A 25,102-nucleotide genomic window follows, 5' to 3' on the forward strand; every position below is an offset into this window, starting at 1 on the left:
TGAATACGTGTTAAATGAGCTATTTTCACATCATATTCGAAGTAATCATAAGAAGACAGAAATACGGATAGCGAGATGGTGGAGTAAGTGGCCTGACAAAAATACTTCAGCCTCTTGGTGTAAAAACATTAAATCACAGAATTTCCTGCCCGGGTTTTAGGGTAAAAAATGACCAGCTCACAGCAGGGCAGGACTGTGTCCAGAAGAACACGTCCTGGAACCAAGGCTCCCGGTCCCGCCGTCCGGCCCTTATGGTCCTCCCCTCGATCCATTCGCCTGTCGGCTCCTTGAGGGCGGAGAACGTAATAATAATAAATGAGATATTGATTAAGCGCTTACTGTGTGCCAGGCCCCGTACTAAGCTCCGAGGTGGATACGAGCAAATTGGACTGGGCACAGTCCTTGTGCCATTTGAGCCTTCCAGTCTTAATCCCCGTTGTACAGATGAGGGAATTGAGACACAGAGAAGTGAACCGACTTACCCAAGGTCGCACATGGCAGGCAAATGGCGGAGCGGGGATTAGAACCCATGACCTTAGAATAATAATAACAGTTATGGTATTTGTTAAGCGTTCACTATGTGCCAGGAACTGTATTAAGCGCTGGGGCGGATACGGGCAAATCGGGTTGGACACAGTCCCCGTCCCATGTGGGGCTGACCCCCAGGCTCGTGCTCTACCCGCCGGGCCGCGCGGCTTCTGCGGCCGGCTGCCGCCATCGTCCTCTCCCAAGCGCTCAGGACGGCGCAGGGCTTCCAACGAGTCTCCCCGACGGGCCCCCGGCCTCCACCTGCCTGGGACGGGCCGAGGGGGCAAGGGCGGGGGGCCGCCTTAGGTGGACCCCGGGCCAGCGTTCCGGCGGGGTCTCCTCGGCGTGCGTCCCTCGGTGGGCCAACATGATCCTCTCATCCCGGAAGCTCTTCTCGCACTTGCCGCATTTATGGGGTTTCTCGGGGCGCAGCCTGTGCTGGGCCGGGGCTCGGCCCTCCCGCTCCCCGGGACCCCGGTGGGTCCGCAGGTGGCTCTTGAGGTGCTGCTTCTGGCTGCAGGCCTTCCCGCACTGGGCACAGGAGTAGGGCCGCTCGCCGCTGTGGACCCTCCCGTGGATGATCAGGGTCTTCTTGTCCTTGAAGCGCTTGCCGCAGTCGGGGCAGGGGAAGGGCCGCTCGCCGGTGTGGATGCGCCGGTGGCTGACCAGGTGGTGCTTCTGGCTGAAGCTGTGGCCGCACTGGACGCAGGAGAAGGGCCGCTCGCCGGTGTGGGTGCGCCGGTGGCTGAGCAGGTGGTGCTTCTGGCCGAAGGTCTTCCCGCAATCCCCGCAGCAGAAGGGTCTCTCCCCACCGTGGATCCTCTGATGGGACACGAGGATCTGCTTCAGCCGGAAGCGGCTCCCGCACTGAGGGCAGGCGAAGGGCCTCTCGGCCGTGTGGATCCTCTGGTGCTTCTGGAGGTCGCGGACCTTGCGGAAGGTCTTCTCGCACCGGGGGCAGGTGTGGGCCCTCCTGGAGGCCGGGTGACCCCTCTGGGGCCTGGCGGGAAGGGGCTTCGGAGGGGGCTCCCTTCCCGGCCGGGCGGCCCGCTCCCCCTCGTGGGTTTTCTGGTGCCGTTTCAGATCCCCCTTGGAGGGGAAGCCCTTCCCGCAGTCGGGGCACTTGAAGGGTCGCTCCCCGGTGTGACTCCGCTCGTGGATGGTCAGCGCCGTGTTGCTCTTAAAGCTCTTGTCGCACTCCGGGCAGGTCGGGGGCTTCCTTCTCGGGGGGAGGCCCCGGGGGGTCCCGCCGGAGGGTTTCTCGGCCGGATTTCCTCCAGGGAGCCTCTGCTCCGTGGGGGGTTTCCTTCTCGTCGTCCAACCCGGAGTCCTCGCCGAGACCCGGGATTCCGGGGCACCCGCGTCGCTTCCGGCGTCTAGGCGGTCCTCCCTTTGAACCCGGGCACCGCCACCTGCGGAAGAGCCCGAGCATCCGGACGTGATTACTTCCCCGGGGGCGACTGCATGTCCCACTCCCAGGCCGGCGACGGTCCCCCCTAATCCCGCATGGACCTCGTGGGGGTTCAGGGAGAGCTGTGGTGGGGGATTCTTTTTTTTTATTATTTTAAATAATATTTTCTCAGTGCTTACTATGTGCCAGGCACTGTACTAAGCGCCAGGGTAGATATAAGCTAATTAAAGGGGACACAGTCCTGTCACAGTCTTAATCCCCACTTTACAGATAAGGTAACTGAGGCACAGAGAAGCGAAGTGACTTGCTCAAAGTCACCCAGCAGATGAGTGGCAGAGCCAGGATTAGATACCAGAGCCTTATGACTCCAAGGCCTGTGGTGTATCCTTTAGGCCACGCCGTTTCTCGCCCCTCTAGACTGTGAGCTCGCTGCGGGCAGGGAAAGTCACTGTTTATTGTTGTACTTTTCCAAGCATTTAGTACAGTGCACTGCACACAGGAAGCACTGAATAAATACGATTGAATGAATGAATGAATGAATGATTCCTCAAGCGACCCAGAATCTAGATTCTGTAAAAAGCGTGACCTTGGTCAAGTCACTTAACCTCAATTGGCCTCGGTTTTGTCCTCTGTAAAATGAGGATAAAACACGTGTTCTCCCCACATCTTGGGCGTGGGTCAAGGACTGCGTCCTGTGTGCTTATCTTGTCTCGTCCCAAGCAGTCAATCCATCAGTCGTATTTATTGAGCATTTACCATGTGCAGCGCAATGTACTAAGCGCCTGGGAGAGTGTAAGCGTAACAGGGTTGGTAGACAGCTTTGCCTGCCCACAACTAGCTTACAGTCTAGAGGGGGAGGCAGACTTTAAAACAAAAGACGGATAAGAATGTGAGTGCCGTGGGGCTGAGGGTGGGGTGGATATAGGAAGTGCTTAATAAGCATCATATCAAACTGAATCAAGGGGACGGTGGCCAATTTACAGCCCAGCAGCGGGGCCATTGGGTGGGTGTGGGGGGCGATTCTGAGCAGGGACTGACCTGAAGAGCGTCTTCGGGGCTGCCTCCGTGCCGGGCAACCTTGCGGCTCTCCTACCCCCAGCTCTTCGTCCCCTTCGATTTGACAGATGAGATCAGGTTTGGCGGCAGGACACCCTAAAAGGGGAAACCGAAGGGTTGGACGGGGAGCTGGACTCTGAAAGTGAGCCACCAAACCTGCCTGAAAATGCCAATTGCCCCCCCGGCCCCTCGGTGAAAATTCATCGAAAACCCTCCTCCCCCATGAAACTTTCCCTGACGAGCCCGACTCTGGCCTTCCCGTCACTCCCAGCCCCTGGGACGTCTGCCGATTTCTGGGGATGCATCGTGGGTGTTTCTGTTTGGGAAGCAGCACGGCCTAATGGAAGAACATAATGGAAGGCCTGATCTACTAGGCCATCCTGTTAGTATGTACGATCCTTGCCCTCAGGGAGTTTACAGTCTAGCACACTTCAGCCCAGGCTTTCCTCAAGGAGCTTCCTGTGTAACCCAAACCTTTTTCTGTCCCTCAGCTCTGGGGCCCAGGAAGGTTCTTTGCGGGGGTTTCCGTGTGGGATGTGGAGGCTGTAAAGGAGGACCCAAAGTGGCCCCATACCCAGCGAAGCCACCAGCTCGTAGTTGCCCCGCATCACGTCCCGATAGAGCTCCTTCTGCCACCCATCCAGCGCCGCCCACTCCTCCCGCGAGAAATAGACGGCCACGTCCTCGAATGTCACAGGCACCTGCAACGAAGACCCCCCCCCCGGCACCGGCCCGTGACTGTTGGTGCTCTGGGGTGCAGGGGAAGACCAAAACCAGTCACCCAGTCCCTTCTGGAGATTAAAGGTGGGTTCTAAATGCCTCCCAGAATCCTTTGCTTCCAGCAAGCCCCTTCTCCTCCTGCCCCCTCAGCCCCTCAATCAATCAATCAATCAATCGTATTTATTGAGCGCTTACTATGTGCAGAGCACTGTACTAAGCGCTTGGGAAGTACAAATTGGCATCACATAGAGACAGTCCCTACCCAACAGTGGGCTCACAGTCTAAAAGGGGGAGACAGAGAACAGAACCAAACATACCAACAAAATAAAATAAGTAGGATAGAAATGTACAAGTAAAATAAATAAATAAATAAATAAATAGAGTAATAAATATGTACAACCATATATACATATATACAGGTGCTGTGGGGAAGGGAAGGAGGTAAGACGGGGGGATGGAGAGGGGGACGAGGGGAGAGGAAAGAAGGGGCTCAGTCTGGGAAGGCCTCCTGGAGGAGGTGAGCTCTCAGCAGGGCCTTGAAGGGAGGAAGAGAGCTAGCTTGGCGGATGGGCAGAGGGAGGGCATTCCAGGCCCGGGGGATGACGTGGGCCGGGGGTCGATGGCGGGACAGGCGAGAGCGAGGTACAGTGAGGAGATTAGTGGTGGAGGAGCCCCTCGTTTTGGAAGCGTTTTAGCTTCCGTCCCTTCTAGAAATAAATGAAGAAAAATTAAACGAAGGGAAGGCTGTGGGCTTCAGAAAAAAAATCAGCGTTATCACAGAAACCCTGCTACTGTAACCATGAGCAACCATCTGAGATGGTCAGCGGGCGGTGGTGAAGTGCTTCCCCAGGCTTCTCTGGGGTGGGGCTACCAGCCCCCCGCCCGCCACCGCCAGCCCCCTTGCAGCTTTGGGCTACCTCACCCCCATCTCAGAGCCATGCCTGAGGCACAGACTCCCTGTTCTCCCCTCTTCCCAGCAGCTGGGAGCTGCCAGTCGTGGATAGACAGGAGGGGTACAGAGCCCCCCAGTCTCCCTTGAACCTCAGGTGCCAGCTTGCTGCCAACCCTGGGTTCTTTGGGGGCAACGCTCCCTGCAGGGACCGTTGAAGGAGTAGCAACAACCACCGGACAGGACCCAGACCCGCTCAGGGCCAACGGGCTTCAGGCAGATCCACAGCTCCGAGCCCGCGGGGTCAGGGCTGATCGTCTGCTCTGACCCCCGACCCCCAAGGATGCCCGGGCTGGGGAAGGCCCCCGGACCGGTCACTTGGGTAGAACGAGAAGGAATGAGGTTCAGCTGCAGCAAGAGGAATCTGGGTTAGGCCCAAGAAGGACTTCCCCAGCGTGGAGACTGTTGAGGCCAGAGATGGAGTGACAGAATCTCCTCATGTGGAGATCCTGACGGATGGGAGAGGGTAAGCAGAGGCAGGCAGAGGGGTGAACTAAATGGCCTCTGCTTGGTCTCCCTAGCCCAGAATCCCAAAGGAGGAAGCCCCCGACTCTTGTGCTGGACCTCTGTCCTGGGGTTCGGTCATGACCCTGAGGGGCCTGTGGTCGAGGGGGGCCCGAGGATGGGGTTCAGGCAGGAGACTGGATCCAACTGCCCCATTTAAAGTCGGCCTGGCAGCCCCGAGCAGCCTGTCTAAACGGGCCCACCAAAACCTCCTGCCTGATCCTTCTCCCCCCTGTCCCGCCCACTCCCCCCACGTTAACCTGAACCCACCCAGACCCCAGTGGCGCTCCCCTGGCCCACTTCCCTCCCCCCGGTCATGAGTCTGGGACATCCGCCACCCCACCCCTCACTCCCAACTGGCCTCACTAGTCTAAAGTAAGTGAGGTGCCCTCCTTTTTTCTATAATAGTATTTGTTAAGCGCTCACTATGTGCCAGGCACTGCTCTAAATGCAGGGGTAGATACAGGGTCATCAGGTTGGACACAGTCCACGTCCCACAGGGGACTCCCAGAGAAGTGAAATGACTTACCCAAGGTCACCCAGCAGAAAAATGGCATTAGAACTCAGGTCCTTCAGACTCCCAAATCTGTGCTCTATCCACTAGGCCATGCTGCTTGCCCCCAGAGGGTACCTGCCTGACCTGGCCAGAGTGGGAGGAGCCTGGCACTGATGAGGGTTGGTGACTCTGGTCTGGGGGGCGGGGGGGTGGTCAACGGGGGACCCCTTCCCCTGATTTTCTGGGGTTTGTTCCCTGTGCCAGGGCGGATCTGCAAAAAGGGCAGCTCAGGACTCACACTCATCCAGCCCCGGGTGCCCCGCAACTGTGTGGTACCGATGGGGTGCTGTGGGCACCTGCCCAGAGAGGGGCCCACGGTCACGGACCACCAGGAGGGGCCAGGTTGGTGGGCTCGACCCTTGGTGAGCCCACTATGGCCCGGTTCCCTCAGTCTCTGCCCCCTCTCCCCAACCCTGAGCCTTGGCCTTGCAGCCGGCTCCCTCAGAGGGTGGGTGCCCCTTCCCCCAAAAGCAGCAGGGCGGTGAGGACCAGGCGCTCCAGCATCCCCCCCCCCACCCCGGGCATGACCCTGGGGTGGGATTCTGGACCCCGGATTTGCCTCCAACCTGAGAAGTATTCATTCATTCAATCATTGAAGCAGCGTGGCTCAGTGGAAAGAGCCCGGGCTTTGGAGTCAGAGGTCATGGGTTCAAATCCCGGCTCCGCCAATTGTCAGCTGTGTGACTTTGGGCAAGTCAGTTAACTTCTCTTTGCCTCAGTTCCCTCATCTGTAAAAGGGGGATTAAGACTGTGAGCCCCCCGTGGGACTACCTGATCACCTTGTAACCTCCCCAGCGCTTAGAACAGTGCTTTGCACGTAGTAAGCACTTAATAAATGCCATCATTATTATTATTATATTTATTGAACACTTATTGTGTGCAAAGCCCTGTGCTCAGCACTTGGGTGAGTACAACAGAACAACAAACATAAGCAGCGTAGCCTAGTGGATAGAGCCCGGGCCCGGGAGTCGGAAGGGCTCGGGTTCTAATCCCGGCTCTGCCACTTGTCTGCTGTATGACCTTGGGCCAGTCGCTCCTCTGGGCCTCAGTTACCTCATCTGTAAAATGGGGATTAAGACTGTGAGCCCCATGTGGGACGGGGACTGTATCCAATATGATTATCTTGGATCTACCCCAGGTCTTAATACAGCGCCTTGCATGTAGTACGTGCTTAACACAGGAGCGGCAGCGTGGCTTAGTGGAAAGAGCCCAGGCTTGGGAGTCAGAGGTTGTGGGTTCTAATCCCGGCTCCGCCACTTAGCGGTTGTGTGACTTCTCTGAACCTCAGTGACCTCATCTGTAAAATGGGGATGAAGACAGTGAGCCCCTTGTGGGACAACCTGATGACCTTGTATCCCCCCCAGTGCTTAGAACAGTGCTTGGCACATAGTAAGCGCTTAACAAATACCATTGTTATGATTCCTTCCTCTCCCCCTCATCCCCCTCATCTTACCTCCTTCCCTTCCCCACAGCACCTGTATATATGTATATATGTTTGTACATATTTATTACTCTATTTATTTTTATTTATTTTACTTGTACATATCTATTCTACTTATTTTATTTTTGTTAATATGTTTGATTTTGTTCTCTGGATCCCCCTTTTAGACTGTGAGCCCACTGTTGGGTAGGGACTGTCACTACATGTTGCCAACTTGTACTTCCCAAGCGCTGAGTCTAGTGCTCTGCACACAGTAAGCGCTCAATAAATACGATTGATTGATTGATTTGTTCTCTGTCTCCCCCTTTTAGACTGTGAGCCCACTGTTGGGTAGGGACTGTCTCTACATGTTGCCAACTTGTACTTCCCAAGCGCTGAGTCCAGTGCTCTGCACACAGTAAGCGCTCAATAAATACGATTGATTGATTGACTGATTGATTTGTTCTCTGTCTCCCCCTTTTAGACAGTGAGCCCACTGTTGGGTAGGGACTGCCTCTACACGTTGCCAACTTGTACTTCCCAAGCGCTGAGTCCAGTGCTCTGCACACAGTAAGCGCTCAATAAATACGATTGATTGATTGACTGATTGATTTGTTCTCTGTCTCCCCCTTTTAGACAGTGAGCCCACTGTTGGGTAGGGACTGTCTCTACACGTTGCCAACTTGTACTTCCCAAGCGCTGAGTCCAGTGCTCTGCCCACAGTAAGCGCTCAATAAATACGATTGATTGATTGATTGATTGATTTGTTCTCTGTCCCCCCTTTTAGACTGTGAGCCCACTGTTGGGTAGGGACTGTCTCTACATGTTGCCAACTTGTACTTCCCAAGCGCTGAGTCCAGTGCTCTGCCCACAGTAAGCGCTCAATAAATACGATTGATTGATTGAATACAGCACCTGTATATATGTATATATGTTTGTACATTTTTTTTACTCTATTTATTTATTTATTTATTTATTTTATTTGTACATATCTATTCTATTTATTTTATTTTGTTAGTATGTTTGGTTTTGTTCTCTGTCTCCCCATTTTAGACCGTGAGCCCACTGTTGGGTAGGGACTGTCTCTATATGTTGCCAACTTGTACTTCCCAAGCGCTTAGTACAGTGCTGTGCACATAGTAAGCGCTCAATAAATACGATTGATGATGATGATGTCATGACACCAAAACCCTGCCCAGGGATCCCTGATGGCCCCCTCCCGTCTCTCCCTTGGCCTGGGGGCTTCAAGAGACCCCCCCACCGTAACCCCACCGCTCCCGGTTTGGGCCGATTGTCCTTTACCTGGGCCATCTCCCGGCCGTCCGGCCCTGAGCCGGGGGTCGCCTCCGGCGTCCAGGCCATCTCCGGGCCTTTTCCCTCCTTCTTCCAGGGATGCGGGCCATGGGGGAGGGGAGGCAGGAAGGACAAAGGAGGAGGAGGAGGAAGAGGAAGGCCGGGGCCCGGCCCAGGGGATGCAGGAGGCCGAGAGGGCCGGACTGGCCGGCGCTGCATCAGCCAGGGGGAGAGGGGGTACCTCGCTCCTTCCCGGGCTCTGTGCTGGACTCTTGGGGGGCTCAACCCTGGGGAGGGGGCTTTTAAGGCTTGGTCCGGGGGCTTCTGGGAGGTGTAGTTTGGTGGCTTTCCGTGGGAGCCACTGTCCCGGCCCCCAGGCCCCGCCCCGCCTCTGCCAGCCAGCCGGGGCCCCGTCGGATGGGCCGCCTTCGCCGCATGCCACGGTGCCCTCCAGCCTTGCCATCCAGGGCCGCCCTCATTGCCACTTTCATCCATTCATTCATTCATTCAATCCTATTCATTCATTCATTCAATCCTATTCATTCACTCACTGAGCATATCTATCCTATTTATTTTATTTTGTTAGTCTGTTTGGTTGTGTTCTCTGTCTCCCCCTTTTAGACTGTGAGCCCACTGTTGGGTAGGGACTGGCTCTAGATGTTGCCAATTTGTACTTCCCAAGCGCTTAGTACAGTGCTCTGCACACAGTAAGCGCTCAATAAATACGATTGATGATGGGGGGGATACAAGGGGATCAGGTTGTCCCACGGGGGGCTCACAGTCTTCATCCTCATTTGACAGATCAATCAATCATTCAATCAATCACATTTATTGAGCGCCTACTGTGTGCAGAGGGGGTTGGGGGGATCGGGACCTGCATATATGTTTGTATATATTTATTACTCTATTTATTTATTTATTTATTTTACTTGTACATATCTATTCTATTTATTTTATTTTGTTAGTCTGTTTGGTTGTGTTCTCTGTCTCCCCCTTTCAGACTGTGAGCCCACTGTTGGGTAGGGACTGGCTCTAGATGTTGCCAATTTGTACTTCCCAAGCGCTTAGTACAGTGCTCTGCACATAGTAAGCGCTCAATAAATACGATTGATGATGATATCTATTCTATTTATTTTATTTTGTTAGTCTGGTTGTGCTCTCTGTCTCCCCCTTTTAGACTGTGAGCCCACTGTTGGGTAGGGACTGGCTCTAGATGTTGCCAATTTGTACTTCCCAAGCGCTTAGTACAGTGCTCAGCACACAGGAAGCGCTCAATAAATACAATTGATGATGATGATGATTGAGCGCTTACTGTGTGCAGAGCACTGTTCTAAGCGTCTCTGTCTCCCCCTTTTAGACTGTGAGCCCACTGTTGGGTAGGGACTGTCTGTATATGTTGCCAATTTGTACTTCCCAAGCGCTTAGTACAGTGCTCTGCACACAGTAAGCGCTCAATAAATACGATTGATGATGGGGGGGGATACAAGGTGATCAGGTTGTCCCACGGGGGGCTCACAGTCTTCATCCTCATTTGACAGATCAATCAATCAATCAATCGCATTTATTGAGCGCCTACTGTGTGCAGAGGGGGTTGGGGGGATCGGGACCTGTATATAGGTATATATGTTTGTACATATTTATTACTCTATTTATTTATTTAACTTGTACGTATCTATTCTATTTATTTTATTTTGTTAGTCTGTTTGGTTGTACTCTCTGTCTCCCCCTTTTAGACTGTGAGCCCACTGTTGGGTAGGGACTGGCTCTAGATGTTGCCAATTTGCACTTCCCAAGCGCTTAGTACAGTGCTCTGCACATAGTAAGCGCTCAATAAATGCGATTGATGAGGATGATGATTGAGCGCTTACTGTGTGCAGAGCACTGTTCTAAGCGCTGGGGGGGGGATACAAGGTGATCAGGTTGTCCCACGGGGGGCTCACAGTCTTCATCCTCATTTGACAGATCAATCAATCAATCGCATTTATTGAGCGCCTACTGTGTGCAGAGGGGGTTGGGGAGATCGGGACCTGTATATATGTATATATGTTTGTACATATTTATTACTCTATTTATTACTCTGTTTATTTATTTATTTATTTAACTTGTACATATCTATTCTATTTATTTTATTTTGTTAGTATGTTTGGTTGTGTGCAGAGCACTGTTCTAAGCGCTGGGGGGGGGATACAAGGTGATCAGGTTGTCCCACGGGGGGCTCACAGTCTTCATCCTCATTTGACAGATCAATCAATCATTCAATCAATCGCATTTATTGAGCGCCTACTGTGTGCAGAGGGGGTTGGGGGGATCGGGACCTGTATATATGTTTGTATATATTTATTACTCTATTTATTTAACTTGTACATATCTATTCTATTTATTTTATTTTGTTAGTATGTTTGGTTGTGTTCTCTGTCTCCCCCTTTTAGACTGTGAGCCCACTGTTGGGTGGGGACTGGCTCTAGATGTTGCCAATTTGTACTTCCCAAGCGCTTAGTACAGTGCTCTGCACATAGTAAGCGCTCAATAAATACGATTGATGAGGATGATGATTGAGCACTTACTGTGTGCAGAGCACTGTTCTAAGCGCTGGGGGGCGGGATACAAGGTGATCAGGTTGTCCCACGGGGGGCTCACAGTCTTCATCCTCATTTGACAGATCAATCAATCAATCAATCAATCGCATTTATTGAGCGCCTACTGTGTACAGAGGGGGTTGGGGGGATCGGGACCTGTATATATGTATATATGTTTGTACATATTTATTACTCTATTTATTACTCTATTTATTTATTTAACTTGTACATATCTATTCTATTTATTTTATTTTGTTAGTATGTTTGGTTGTGTTCTCTGTCTCCCCCTTTTAGACTGTGAGCCCACTGTTGGGTAGGGACTGTCTCTAGATGTTGCCAATTTGTACTTCCCAAGCGCTTAGTACAGTGCTCTGCACATAGTAAGCGCTCAATAGATACGATTGATGAGGATGATGATTGAGCGCTTACTGTGTGCAGAGCACTGTTCTAAGCGCTGGGGGGGGATACAAGGTGATCAGGTTGTCCCACGGGGTGCTCACAGTCTTCATCCTCATTTGACAGATCAATCAATCATTCAATCAATCGCATTTATTGAGCGCCTACTGTGTGCAGAGGGGGTTGGGGGGATCGGGACCTGTATATATGTATATATGTTTGTACAAATTTATTACTCTATTTATTTATTTATTTATTTTACTTGTACATATCTATTCTATTTATTTTATTTTATTAGTATGTTTGGTTTTGTTCTCTGTCTCCCCTGTTAGACTGTGAGCCCACTGTTGGGTAGGGACTGTCTCTATATATTGCCAATTTGTACTTCCCAAGCGCTTAGTACAGTGCTCTGCACATAGTAAGCGCTCAATAAATACGATTGATGATGATGATGATGATGATCGGGAGCCCTGGCTTTGCTTAGCGCTCTCTCTCTCTCTCCCTCTCTCCCTCTCCCTCTCCCCTCCCTGGAGGGGTCTCTGTTTAGCTGTCTCTATCTAGCGGGGGGGTCTCTGTTAGCTCTCTCTGGTGGGGGTCTTTGGTTGGCTGTCTCTGGAGGGGGGTCTCTGTTGTCTCTGGGTAGGGACTGTCTCTATATGCTGCCAACTTGTACTTCCCAAGCGCTTAGTACAGTGCTGTGCACACAGTAAGTGCACAATAAATACGATTGATTGATTGATTGATTGCAGAGCACTGTACTAAGCGCTTGGGAAGTCCAAGCCGGTAACACATAGAGACAGTCCCTACCCAACAGAGGGCTCACAGTCTAGAAGGGGGAGGCAGAGAACAAAACCAAACACACCGACAAAATAAAATAAATAGAATAGATAGGTATAAGTAAGATAAATAGAGTAATAAATCATCATCATCAATTGTATTTATTGAGCGCTTACTGTGTGCAGAGCACTGGACTAAGCGCTTGGGAAGTACAAGTTGGCAACATCTAGAGACAGTCCCTACCCAACAGCGGGCTCACAGTCTAGAAGGGGGAGGCAGAGAACAAAACCAAACACACTGACAAAATAAAATAAATAGAATAGATAGGTATAAGTAAGATAAATAGAGTAATAAATCATCATCATCAATCCTATTTATTGAGCGCTTACTGTGTGCAGAGCACTGGACTAAGCGCTTGGGAAGTCCAAGTTGGCAACATATAGAGACAGTCCCTACCCAACAGCGGGCTCACAGTCTAAAAGGGGGAGACAGAGAACAAAACCAAACATACTAACAAAATAAAATAAATAGAATAAATATGTACAAGTAAAATAAATAAATAGAGTAACAAATATGTACAAACATATATACATATATACAGGTGCAGTGGGGAAGGGAAGGAGGTAAGATGGGGGATGGAGAGGGGGACGAGGGGGAGAGGAAGGAAGGGGCTGAGTGTGGGAAGGCCTCCTGGAGGAGGTGAGCTCTCAGTAGGGCCTTGAAGGGAGGAAGAGAGCGAGCTTGGCGGATGGGCAGAGGGATTGGGGGCATTCCAGGCCAGGGGGATGACGTGGGCCGGGGGTCGATGGCGGGACAGGCGAGAACGAGGCCTAACGGTGAGGAGATTAGCGGCAGAGGAGCGGAGGGTGCAGGGTGGGCTGTAGAAGGAGAGAAGGGAGGTGAGGTAGGAGGGGCTGAGGTGATGGACAGCCTTGAAGCCCAGGGTGAGGAGTTTCTGCCTGATGCGCAGATTGATTGGTAGCCACTGGAGATTCATTCATTCAATCGTATTTATTGAGCGCTTACTGTGTGCAGAGCACTGTTCTAAGTGCTGGGGGGATACAAGGTGATCAGGTTGTCGCACGGGGGGCTCACAGGCTTCATCCTCATTTGACAGATGTGGGAACTGAGGCTCAGAGAAGTGAAGTGACTTGCCCGAGGTCGCACAGCAGACACGTGGCGGAGCCGGGATTCGAACCCATGGCCTCTGACTCCAAAGCCCGGGCTCTTTCCACTGAGCCACGCTGCTTCTCTTATTTATTGAGCGCTTACTGTGTGCAGAGCACTGGACTAAGCGCTTGGGAAGTCCAAGTTGGCAACATATAGAGATGGTCCCTACCCAACAATGGGCTCCCAGTCTAGAACTTCTCCCTCTCCCTTCCGCCTTGCCCTGGCATTTGCATTCATTCCATCGGATTTATTGAGCGCCTACCGTTTTCAGAGCCCTGTACACATCCATCCATCCATCCATTCATTCATTCATTCATTCATTCATTCCATCGGATTTATTGAGCACCTACCGTTTTCAGAGCCCTGTACACATTCATTCATTCATTCATTCATTCCATCAGATTTATTGAGCGCCTACCGTTTTCAGAGCCCTGTACACATTCACTCACTCATTCATTAATTCATTCAATCGTATTTATTGAGCGATTACTGTGTGCAGAGCCCTGTACTAAGCGCTTGCGAAGTACAAGTTGGCAACAGAGATGGTCCCTACCCAATAATGGGCTCACAGTCTAGAAGGGGGAAACAGACAACAAAACAAAACATGTGGCAATCATATTTATTGAGCACTTACCGTGTGCAGAGCACTGTACTCGTTTATTCATTAAATTCATTCAATCGTATTTATTGAGCGCTGACTGTGTGCAGAGCACTGTACTAAGCGCTTGGGAAGTACAAGTACAACATATACAGACGGTCCCTACCAAACAACGGGCTCCCAGTCTAGAAGGGGGAGACAGACAACAAAACAAAACGTGTGGCAATCGTATTTATTGAGCGCTTACCGTGTGCAGAGCACTGTACTCATTCAATTCATTCAATCGTATTTAATAATAATAATAATGATGGCATTTATTAAGCGCTTACTATGGGAAAAGCACTGTTCTAAGCTCTGAGGAGGTCACAAGGTGATCAGGTTGCCCCACGGGGAGCTCACCGTTGTAATCCCCATTTTCCAGATGAGGTAACTGAGGCCCAGAGAAGTTAAGTTACTTGCCCAAAGTCACACAGCAGAAAAGTGGCGGAGCGAAGATTTGAACCCATGACCTCTGACTCCAAAGCCTGGGCTCTTTCCACTGAGCCATGCTGCTACTCATTCATTCATTCTATCGAATTTATTGAGTGCTTACCGTGTGCAGAGCACTGTACTCATTCATTCATTTCATCGTATTTATTGAGCACCTACCGTGTGCAGAGCGTTGTGGTCAGGGAATGTGTGTGTTTATTGTTGTATTCTCCCAAGCGCTTAATACAGCACTCTGCACACAGTGAGCGCTCAATAAATATGACAATGAATTTGGCTACGGAAGGACTAATCAGAACCCAGGCTCCCAAGCGCTTAGTGCAGTGCTCTGCATGTAGTGCTCAATAAATACCATTGATTGATTGATCAGCTTGGCTCAGTGGAAAGAGCAGGGGCTTGGGAGTCAGAGGTCATGGGTTCAAATCCCAACTCCACCTCTTGTCAGCTGTGTGAGTTTGGGCAAGTCACTTCACTTCTCTGTGCCTCAGTTCCCTCATCTGTAAAATGGGGATGAAGACTGTGAGCCCCCCGGGGGACAAACTGATCACCTTGTATTCATTCATTCAATCGTATTTATTGAGCGCTTACTGTGTGCAGAGCACTGGACTAAGCTCTTGGGAACTCCAAGTTGGCAACATATAGATTCGGTTCCTACCCAACAGTGGGCTCACAGTCTAGAAGGGGGAGACAGACAACAAAACAAAACATATTAACAAAATAAAATCAGTAGAATAGATATGTACAAATAAAATAAATAGTAAATAGAGTAAATAGAGAGTTGTATCCTCCCCAGCGCTTAGAACAGTGCTTTGCACATAGTAAGCGCTTAGTAAATATTAGTAAATTTATTTATTTTACTTGTGCATATCTATTCTATTTATTTTATTTTGTTAATATGTTTGGTTTTGTTCTCTGTCTCCCCCTTCTAGACTGTGAGCCCGCTGTTGGGTAGGGACTGTCTCTATGTGTTGCCAACTTGGACTTCCCAAGCGCTTAGTACGGCGCTCTGCACACAGTAAGTGCTCAATAAATACGATTGAATGAATAGAAGGGGGAGACGGACAACAAAACAAAACATATTAACAAATAAAATAAATAGAATAAATATCAATCAATCAATCATATTTATTGAGCGCTTACTGTTTGCAGAGCACTGTACTAAGCGCTTGGGAAGTCCAAGTTGGCAACATATAGAGACGGCCCCTACCCAACAGTGGGCTCACAGTCTAGGAGGGGGAGACAGAGAACAAAACTAAACATATTAACAAAATAAAATAAATCGAATAGTACAAATAAAATAGAGTAAATAGTAAATAGAGTAAATAGAGAGCTGTATCCTCCCCAGCGCTTAGAGCAGTGCTTTGCACATAGTAAGTGCTTAACAAATCAATCAATCAATCAATCGTATTTATTGAGCGCTTACTGTGTGCAGAGCACTGTACTAAGCGCTTGGGAAGTCCAAGTTGGCAACATATAGAGACAGTCCCTACCCAACAGTGGGCTCACAGTCTAGAAGGAGGAGACAGACAACAAAACCAAACATACTAACAAAATAAAATTAATAGAATAGTACAAATAAAATAGACTAAATAGTAAATAGAGAGCTGTATCCTCCCCAGCGCTTAGAATCAATCAATTGTATTTATTGAGCGCTTACTGTGTGCAGAGCACTGTACTAAGCGCTTGGGAAGTCCAAGTTGGCAACATCTAGAGACAGTCCCTACCCAACAGTGGGCTCACAGTCTAGAAGGGGGAGACAGAGAACAAAACCAAACATATTAACAAAATAAAATAAATAGAATAGTACAAATACAATAGAGTAAATAGTAAATAGAGTAGAGAGCTGTATCCTCCCCAGCACTTAGGACAGTGCTTTGCACATAGTATGTGCTTAACAAATGCCATCATCATCATCCTCATCATCATTATTAGAGAAGTAGCGTGGCACAGTGGAAATAGCCCGGGCTTTGGAATCAGAGGTCATGGGTTCGAATCCCAGCTCCGCCACTTGCCAGCTGTGTGAATTTGGGCAAATCACTTCACTTCTCTGTGCCCTAGTTCCCTCATCTGGCAAATGGGGATGAAGACTGTGAGCCTCCCGGGGGGCAACCTGATCCCCTTGTCACCTCCCCAGCGCTTCAAGCAGTGCTTTGCACATAGTAAGCGCTTAATAAGTGCTATTATTAGTACCTATCTATTCTATTTATTTTATTTTGTTAGTAGGTTTGGTTTTGTTCTCTGTCTCCCCCTTCTAGACTGTGAGCCAACTGTTGGGTAGGGACTGTCTCTATATGTTGCCAACTTGGACTTCCCAAGCGCTTAGTCCAGTGCTCTGCACACAGTAAGCGCTCAATAAATACGATTGAGGATGATAGCGCTTACTGTGTGCAGAGCACTGTACTAAGCGCTTGGGAAGCCCAAGTTGGCAACATATAGGGACAGCCCCTACCCAACAGTGGGCTCACAGTCTAAAAATGCCATTATTATTGTTATTATTATTATCCCAGGCTCCACTATCCCCTGCCCCATCCTAATCCCCGCCCCTCCTGCTCCCCAACCAGGGTCCTCCTCCGCCTCTCCCGCTTTGGGATGTGATGGACGGGTCATTAAAGGATTTTTTGGGTTTGTCTCCCCCTCCCCCGCTACCGCATTTTGGGGCAGCTCAGGGGTCAAACCCGATTTTTTTTTCATTTCCCCCCCCAGGCCCCGAAATATCCCTTTGAGGCCCAGCCCCATCCCCTCGCGGGCCGGGGCTGCGCATGCGCCCTTGTGGCCCGTTATCAATTGTATTTATTGAGGGCTTCACCATCCTCCAGGTGGGTAGCAGAGCGCTTCGCGCAGCGTGGGTGTGCAGGAAGCGGGCCTCCGTCATGACGGCGCACTCCTTTGCAATCCCGGTCATCGTCTTCACCACCTTCTGGGGCCTCATCGGCATCGCCGGGCCCTGGTTCGTCCCCAAGGGACCCAACCGCGGGTAAGACCCCCGAGCATCCCCAAGCCTGGACCCTCCTCTTGCCTCCCCGGACGCCCGGAAGACCCCATTTCCCCTCCATCTGTCGCCTTCATTCACCTCTCCCGTTTCATCATACTAAGAATTATGGCCTTTGTTAATCAATCAATCCTATTTCCCCTCCATCTGTCCCCTTCATTCACCCCCTCCCCTCTCCCGTTTCATCATCATAAGAATTATGGCCTTTGTTAATCAATCAATCAATCGTATTTATTGAGCGCTTACTGTGTGCAGAGCACTGGACTAAGCGCTTGGGAAGTCCAAGTTGGCAGTCCCTACCCAACAGTGGGCTCACAGTCGAAAAGACTCCTAATTATACAGCTCCTCTAGACTGTTAGCTTATTATGGGCACGGAATGTGTTGGCTAATTCTGCCGTGCTGCACTCTCCCAAATGCTTAGTACAGTGCTCTGCACATAGTAAGCACTCAATCAATCAATCAATCGTATTTATTGAGCGCTTCCTGTGTGCAGAGCACTGGACTAAGCGCTAGGGAAGTCCAAGTTGGCAACATATAGAGACAGTCCCTACCCAACAGTAGGCTCACAGTCGAAAAGACTCCTAATTATACAGCTCCTCTAGACTGTCAGCTTATTATGGGCACAGAATGTGTTGGCTAATTCTGCCGTGCTGCACTCTCCCAAATGCTTAGTACAGTGCTCTGCACATAGTAAGCACTCAATCAATCAATCAATCGTATTTATTGAGCGCTTCCTGTGTGCAGAGCACTGGACTAAGCGCTAGGGAAGTCCAAGTTGGCAACATATAGAGACAGTCCCTACCCAACAGTGGCCTCACTGTCTAAAAGGGGGAGACAGAGAACAAAACCAAACATACTAACAAAATAAAATAAATAGAATAGATATGTACAAGTAAAATGAATAAATAAATAGAGTAATAAATATGTACAAACATATATACATATATACAGGTTAAGCGCTTACAATGTGCCAGGCACTGTACCAAGCGCTGGGCGAAACGGGGTGGACACAGACCCTGGCCCACTTGGGGCTCACGGTCTCAATCCCCATTTTACAGATGGGGGAACTGAGGTCCAGTGGAGAAGCAGCGTGGCTCCCTGGAAAGAGCCCGGGCTTTGGAGTCAGAGTTCCTGGGTTCAGATCCCGGCTCTGCCAATTGTCAGCCGGGTGACTTTGTCACTTCTCTGGGCCTCAGTTCCCTCATCTGGAAAATGGGGATTAAGACTGTGAGCCCCCCGTGGGACAACCTGATCACCTTGTAAACTCCCCAGCGCTTAGAACAGTGCTTTGCACATAGTAAGCGCTTAATAAATGCCATCATCATCATCATCATCATCATAATCATCATCATGATCGTTTGGCCAAGGTCGCACAGCAGACACGTGGCAGAGCTGGGATTAAAATCCAAGTCCCTGAGCTGTCCCCGAGCTAGCTCTGGCCATCCCCTATAGGGACATATTTATAGCTTTTATTGACCCTATACTCAATCAATCAATCGTATTTATTGAGCGCTTACTGTGGGCAGAGCACTGGACTAAGCGCTTGGGAAGTCCAAGTTGGCAACATATAGAGACAGTCCCTACCCAACAGTGGGCTCACAGTCGAAAAGACTCCTAATTATACAGCTCCTCTAGACTGTCAGCTTATTATGGGCACGGAATGTGTCGGCAAATTCTGCCGTTCTGCACTCTCCCAAATGCTTAGTACAGTGCTCTGCACATAGTAAGCACTCAATCAATCAATTGTATTTATTGAGCGCTTCCTGTGTGCAGAGCATTGGACTAAGCGCTTGGGAAGTCCAAGTTGGCAACATCTAGAGACAGTCCCTACCCAACAGTGGGCTCACAGTCTAAAAGGGGGAGACAGAGAACAAAACCAAACATACTAACAAAATAAAATAAATAGAATAGATATGTACAAGTAAAATGAATTAATAAATGAATAGAGTAATAAATATGTACATACATATATACAGGTTAAGCGCTTACAATGTGGCAGGCACTGTACCAAGCGCTGGGCGAAACGGGGTGGACGCAATCCCTGGCCCACTTGGGGCTCACGGTCTCAATCCCCATTTTACAGATGGGGGAACTGAGGTCCAGCGGAGAAGCAGCGTGGCTCACTGGAAAGAGCCCTGGGCTTTGGAGTCAGAGTTCATGGGTTCAAATCCCGGCTCTGCCAATTGTCAGCCGGGTGACTTTGTCATTTCTCTGGGCCTCAGTTCCCTCATCTGGAAAATGGGGATTAAGACTGTGAGCCCCCCATGGGACAACCTGATCGCCATGTAAACTCCCCAGCACTTAGAACAGTGCTTTGCGCTCAATAAATACGATTGAATGAATGAATGAAAGAACTTGGCCCTCAGAGACACTACATTACTCTATTTATTTATTTATTTTATTTGTGCATATTTATTCTATTTATTTTATTTTGTTAATATGTTTGGTTTTGTTCTCTGTCTCCCCCTTCTAGACTGTGAGCCCACTGTTGGGTAGGGACTGTCTCTATATGTTGCCAACTTGTACTTCCCAAGCGCTTAGTACAGTGCTCTGCACACAATAAGCGCTCAATAAATATTATTGAATGAATGAATGAATGCTTTGCACATAGTAAGCACTTAATAAATGCCATCATCATCATCATCATTTGGCCAAGGTCGCACAGCAGACAAGTGGCAGAGCTGGGATTAAAATCCAAGTCCCTGAGCTGTCCCCGAGCTAGCTCTGGCCATCCCCTATAGGGACATATTTATAGCTCTTATTGACCCTATACTCCTAATTATACAGCTCCTCTAGACTGTCAGCTTATTATGGGCACGGAATGTGTCGGCTAATTCTGCCGTGCTGCACTCTCCCAAATGCTTAGTACAGTGCTCTGCACGTAGTAAGCACTAAATCAATCAATCAATCAATCGTATTTATTGAGCACTTACTGTGTGCAGAGCACTGTACTAAGCGCTTGGGAAGTACAAGTTGGCAACATATAGAGGCAGTCCCTACCCAACAGTGGGCTCACAGTCTAAAAGGGGGAGACAGAGAACAAAACCAAACATACTAACAAAATAAAATAAATAGAATAGATATGTACAAGTAAGGTAAATAAATAGAGTAATAAATATGTACAAACATATATACATATAATACAGGTGCTGTGGGGAAGGGAAGGAGGTAAGATGGGGGGACGGAGAGGGGGAGAGGAAGGAAGGGGCTCAGTCTGGGAAGGCCTCCTGGAGGAGGTGAGCTCTCAGTAGGGCCTTGAAGGGAGTAGGGCCTGTCCCCGAGCTAGCTCTGGCCATCCCCTATAGGGACATATTTATAGCTCTTATTGACCCTATACTCCTAGTTATACAGCTCCTCTAGACTGTCAGCTTATTAGGGGCACGGAATGTGTCGGCTAATTCTGCCATGCTGCACTCTCCCAAATGCTTAGTACAGTGCTCTGCACATAGTAAGCACTCCATAAATACCAGTGACTGACATGTACACTATCTTACTGTCAGTGTACTGACATGTACACTGGAGAAGCAGCGTGGCTCAGTGGAAAGAGCCCGGGCTTGGGAGTCCGAGGTCATGGGTTCAAATGCCGCCTCCGCCAACTGTCAGCTGTGTGATTTTGGGCAAGTCACTTCACTTCTCTGTGCCTCAGTTCCCTCATCTGTAAAATGAAGATTAAGACTGTGAGCCCCCCGTGGGACGACCTGATCACCTTGTAACCTCCCCAGCGCTCAGTACAGTGCTTTGCACATAGTAAGCGCTTAATAAATGCCAATATTATTATTATCTTTTTTAAAATGGTATTTATAAAGTGCTTACTATGTGCCGGGCACTGTACTAAGTGCTGGGGTAAGTAGAAGGTAATCAGGGTGGACACAGTCCCTGTCCCACATGGGGCTCACAGTCTTAATCTCCATTTTACGGATGAGGGAACTGAGGCTCAGAGGAGTGAAGTGACTTGCCCAGGGTTACACAGCAGATGATATCTGTACCAATTCTTCCTCCCTACATCCTCTCCTGGTGTCATCATCATCATCATCATCAATCGTATTTATTGAGCGCTTACTATGTGCAGAGCAGTGTACTAAGCGCTTGGGAAGTGCAAATTGACAACATATAGAGACAGTCCCTACCCAACAGTGGGCTCACAGTCTAAAAGGGGGAGACAGAGAACAAAACCAAACATACTAACAAAATAAAATAAAATAAATACAATAGATATGTACAAATAAAATAGAGTAAAAAATATGTACAAACATATATACATATATACAGGTGCTGTGGGGAAGGGAAGGAGGTAAGATGGGGGGGATGGAGGGGGGATGAGGGGGAGAGGAAGGAAGGGGCTCAGTCTGGGAAGGCGTCCTGGAGGAGGTGAGCTCTCAGCAGGGCCTTGAAGGGAGGAAGAGAAGAAGTGTCCCCAGAGAAGGGCTGATCCTCCTGAAAATCTGAGTGGGAAGCGAATCTTCTTTTCCTCTTCCCTTCTATTGGGGGGGCTGGTCCTCCCCCCCAAATCCCGTGACCTCTCCCCTCTTGTGTTTCAGGGTGATCATTACCATGCTCGTCTGCACCGCCGTCTGCTGTTATCTCTTGTGAGTAGCTCTCCAGAAAGTCCAGCACCCGGACCCCGTGACCTCCGTCTTCCCTGACTTCATTAAGCAGATTCACTTAGGATTTCTGGGTTCACTCATTCATTCAATCCTATTTACTGCGTGCGGAGCACTGTACTAAGCACTTGGGAGAGGACGATACAGCAAGAGTTGGTAGACACGTTCCCTGACCGCAACGAGCTGACAGGCTAGAGGGGGAGACACACGTTAATATTAATCAATAAATTATATACTCCCCGGAGGGAGGGGTGAATAAAGGGAGCAAATCTAAGTGAAAAGGCGATGAAGAAGGGAGCGGGAGAGGAAATGAGGGCTTAGTTGGGGAAGAGATGCTTTCAAATAAGGCTTAGTTTACGTCGCTTCATTGACCTCTCCAGCCCGCTCTACCAGAGATGGGCTAGGTGCTCCAGTTTCTCTAGATCCTGTGAGCCTCCACCTCCCCATTATCCCCACCCCAGGCAACTGAATCCTGCCTGTCCAGCCAGAGTCCCCGTTGTCCCCAGACTCACCGTTTCTGACCTCTGACCCCGGCAGCTGGCTCATCGCCATCCTGGCCCAGCTGAACCCCCTGTTCGGGCCTCAGCTGAAGAATGAGACCATCTGGTATGTGCGCTTCCTGTGGGAGTGACAGGCCACAGCTGCTGGGACAAGGTAGGAGAGTCAAACACCAGTGGGTTGTTTTTTTTTTAATGGTATTTGTTAAGCGCTTGCTTCGTGCCAGGCACTGCCCTAAGCACTAGCGAAGATACAACATAATTAATTTGGCCTCAGTCCCTGTTCTACATGAGGCTCATCATCTTAATCCCCGTATTACAGATGAGGTACCTGAGGCACGGAGAAGTGAAGCGAAGGTCACAGAGCAGACAAGTGGAGGATCTGGGATTAGAACCCAGGTCCTCTTGACTCTCCAGCCCGGGCTCTTTCTGCTAGGCCACGCTAGGGAGTGAAAGGAGAAGGTTGTTCTCCAGCCACGATTGTGGTCTCCTGGTCAGGCTGAGCTCCTGTAAGGGTTGTGGGAACGTTTTCCATCTTGAATCAATCAATCATATTTATTGAGCGCTTACTGTGTGCAGAGCACTGTACTAAGTGCTTGGGAAGTACAAGTTGGCAACATATAGAGACAGTCCCTACGCAACAGTGGGCTCACAGTCTAGAAGCTCATAGTCTTGAAAGCTCTTTGCCTTCCAGAGGAGGTACCGCTCGCAATGTGCCTGCTCCAGACCTTGGCTGGGCTGATTTTTGGCTCCCCAGGATCCCGGGGGTGGGGGAAGAAGGGAGAGGGTCCCAAGGCCCTTGGAAGACCCTTGGAAAGGGGACGGAATGCCTTTGAGAGAACAAGGGGACTTGGGGCACCCCCCCGGGGCACTGAAGGGGAGGGTCTGGGGATGGTATGTTTGGGGAAAGGGTGATCTTGCAGTGGGAGCCGTTAACAAGTATGTTCTTCCTCAGCTTCCCGAATCTTCCCGTTCAGATGGAGCTCTGCCCTACGGCAAGCGTGTCCCAGCATCCTTCCGCCCATCTCCTTTCCTCCGTCATGCCGCCCGTGGGGGCCCAGAAACAATCACGTCCCACCCAGATCAAGGCAACGGCCACCGTTTTAGCTAACTTCCTCTAGGGAGAAGTCCACTCAACCAACACCCGGGTGCCCTCCTCCGTAACCACCCCTTCTCTGGGCCTTCAGGGGTCCCCGGGGGGGCTGGTCCTGGCTAAGCCTGTACCCCACAACTAGGCCCGCTCCTGACCAGAAGCCCTCCCTTTCCGGCTGCTGGTTCCAGTTGGTAACCAGGTTGGGTACTGGCTCCTGGAACCATGTGGCAAGCACGAACCCTGTTCTGTCTTCTCCATTTATCGTGAACTCCCCACACCTGGGCCCCCACCCCAAGCCAGCAGAGGTGGGCGTGGGGAGGAAAGCAGCCTCTTGTTATTATTTATTTTTATTTTATGCTCTATTTATTAGGCACCTAATTGTTGGTGGTCTTGTATAAAACTTCCGGCAGCCCCCGACTCTGCCTGTTAAGGGAGCCCCCCTGCCCTCACTTCCCCGACCCTGTCCGTCCTTTGTGCCCAAGCCAGGAGTTGGGGAGTTGGTTGGGGTGGTGTCAGATGGTCAAAATGAGGGAGTTCTTTTCACCAGGTCCCTAAAGGGGTTCTTCCTGCCCCCCACCTTCCCGGGGCTAGAGACTCCCGATTCTAAGTCTGACCGGCCTGGTATTAGTAACATTGCTCTTGCTCCACTGGTTTGCCGGGGGCTGCCACCTTCCTGAAGAAGGGTGTTGAGATTCCCTATGGGCACAGCACTGGAGCAAGAGAAAGTCAAAGTTGCTTGTGACAAAAGGTCCCCAAGAGTGGACCAGCCCTGGATGCAGGGAGGAAGGTTCAGCGTTCCCTCATTTGTCTCCCTACTGCGTCGCAACCTCTTCCTCCAACTCTGATGTCTCGAGGTAGGACCGAGGCACCTCCCCACCTCACTGTCTGGCCTTCTGGGTGTTTGTTCTTAGCATAGAGAATGACTCTTATGAATGTGCAATAAATTAGGACCCCAAACTTCTCTCTGGCCTGCTGCGTTTCATTCTTCAAAAGATAACCTCTTTTTTCCCCCGCTGATCTCCATTCTGTGTTGTCTACGCAACTTGGATATGGGACCTGTGGACGTTGTGGGCAGGTAATGTGTCTACCAAATGTTATAGTGTTCTATTGTATTCTTCCAGGCACTTAGTACAGTCTGCACACAGTAAGCGCTCAATACAATTGACTTATTCATTTGACATTCACCCCACCCACAAACCAACCCTTAATAATATTAAGCGCTTAATAATGTTAAGCGCTTGCTAAGTGCCAAGCACTATACTAAATGCCGGGTGCATACAAGGAAATCAGGTTGGATACGGTCCCCAGTCCCTGTCCCACGTCTGGCTCAAAATCTCCATCTCCATTTTACAAATGAGGTCACTGAGGCCCAGAGAAGTGAATCAATCAATCAATCGTATTTATTGAGCGCTTACTGTGTGCAGAGCACTGTACTAAGCGCTTGGGAAGTACAAGCTGGCAACATCTAGAGACAGTCCCTAC

The 25,102-nt window shown here is 50.0% G+C and overlaps 2 protein-coding genes across 3 annotated transcripts; one reads left to right on the top strand and one right to left on the bottom strand.

Moving 5' to 3' along the window:
- Positions 1–622: 622 nt before the first annotated feature.
- On the bottom strand, positions 623–8,698 carry LOC119936142 (zinc finger protein 436-like). Of its 2 annotated transcripts, none has more exons than XM_038755569.1 (4): positions 8,447–8,698; positions 3,570–3,696; positions 2,978–3,091; positions 623–1,940 (listed from the first exon to the last, which is right to left on the bottom strand). In XM_038755569.1, the coding sequence occupies exons 1-4, from the start codon at positions 8,654–8,656 to the stop codon at positions 736–738; spliced, it is 1,656 nt and encodes a 551-aa protein (XP_038611497.1). In that variant the 5' UTR covers positions 8,657–8,698; the 3' UTR covers positions 623–735. The 2 variants fall into 2 exon arrangements, with proteins under 2 accessions (XP_038611497.1, XP_038611496.1); XM_038755568.1 differs by having other exon boundaries at positions 3,570–3,744.
- An 8,333-nt stretch (positions 8,699–17,031) lies between these two features.
- On the top strand, positions 17,032–24,581 carry ATP6V0E2 (ATPase H+ transporting V0 subunit e2). The gene is made up of 4 exons (XM_038755579.1): positions 17,032–17,414; positions 21,968–22,015; positions 22,568–22,684; positions 23,483–24,581. The coding sequence occupies exons 1-3, from the start codon at positions 17,200–17,202 to the stop codon at positions 22,659–22,661; spliced, it is 357 nt and encodes a 118-aa protein (XP_038611507.1). The 5' UTR covers positions 17,032–17,199; the 3' UTR covers positions 22,662–22,684; positions 23,483–24,581.
- The last annotated feature ends 521 nt before the right edge of the window (positions 24,582–25,102 follow it).

Source organism: Tachyglossus aculeatus, chromosome 13 (assembly GCF_015852505.1).
Source record: "Tachyglossus aculeatus isolate mTacAcu1 chromosome 13, mTacAcu1.pri, whole genome shotgun sequence".
In the NCBI taxonomy this organism is placed as follows: Eukaryota; Metazoa; Chordata; class Mammalia; order Monotremata; family Tachyglossidae; genus Tachyglossus; species Tachyglossus aculeatus.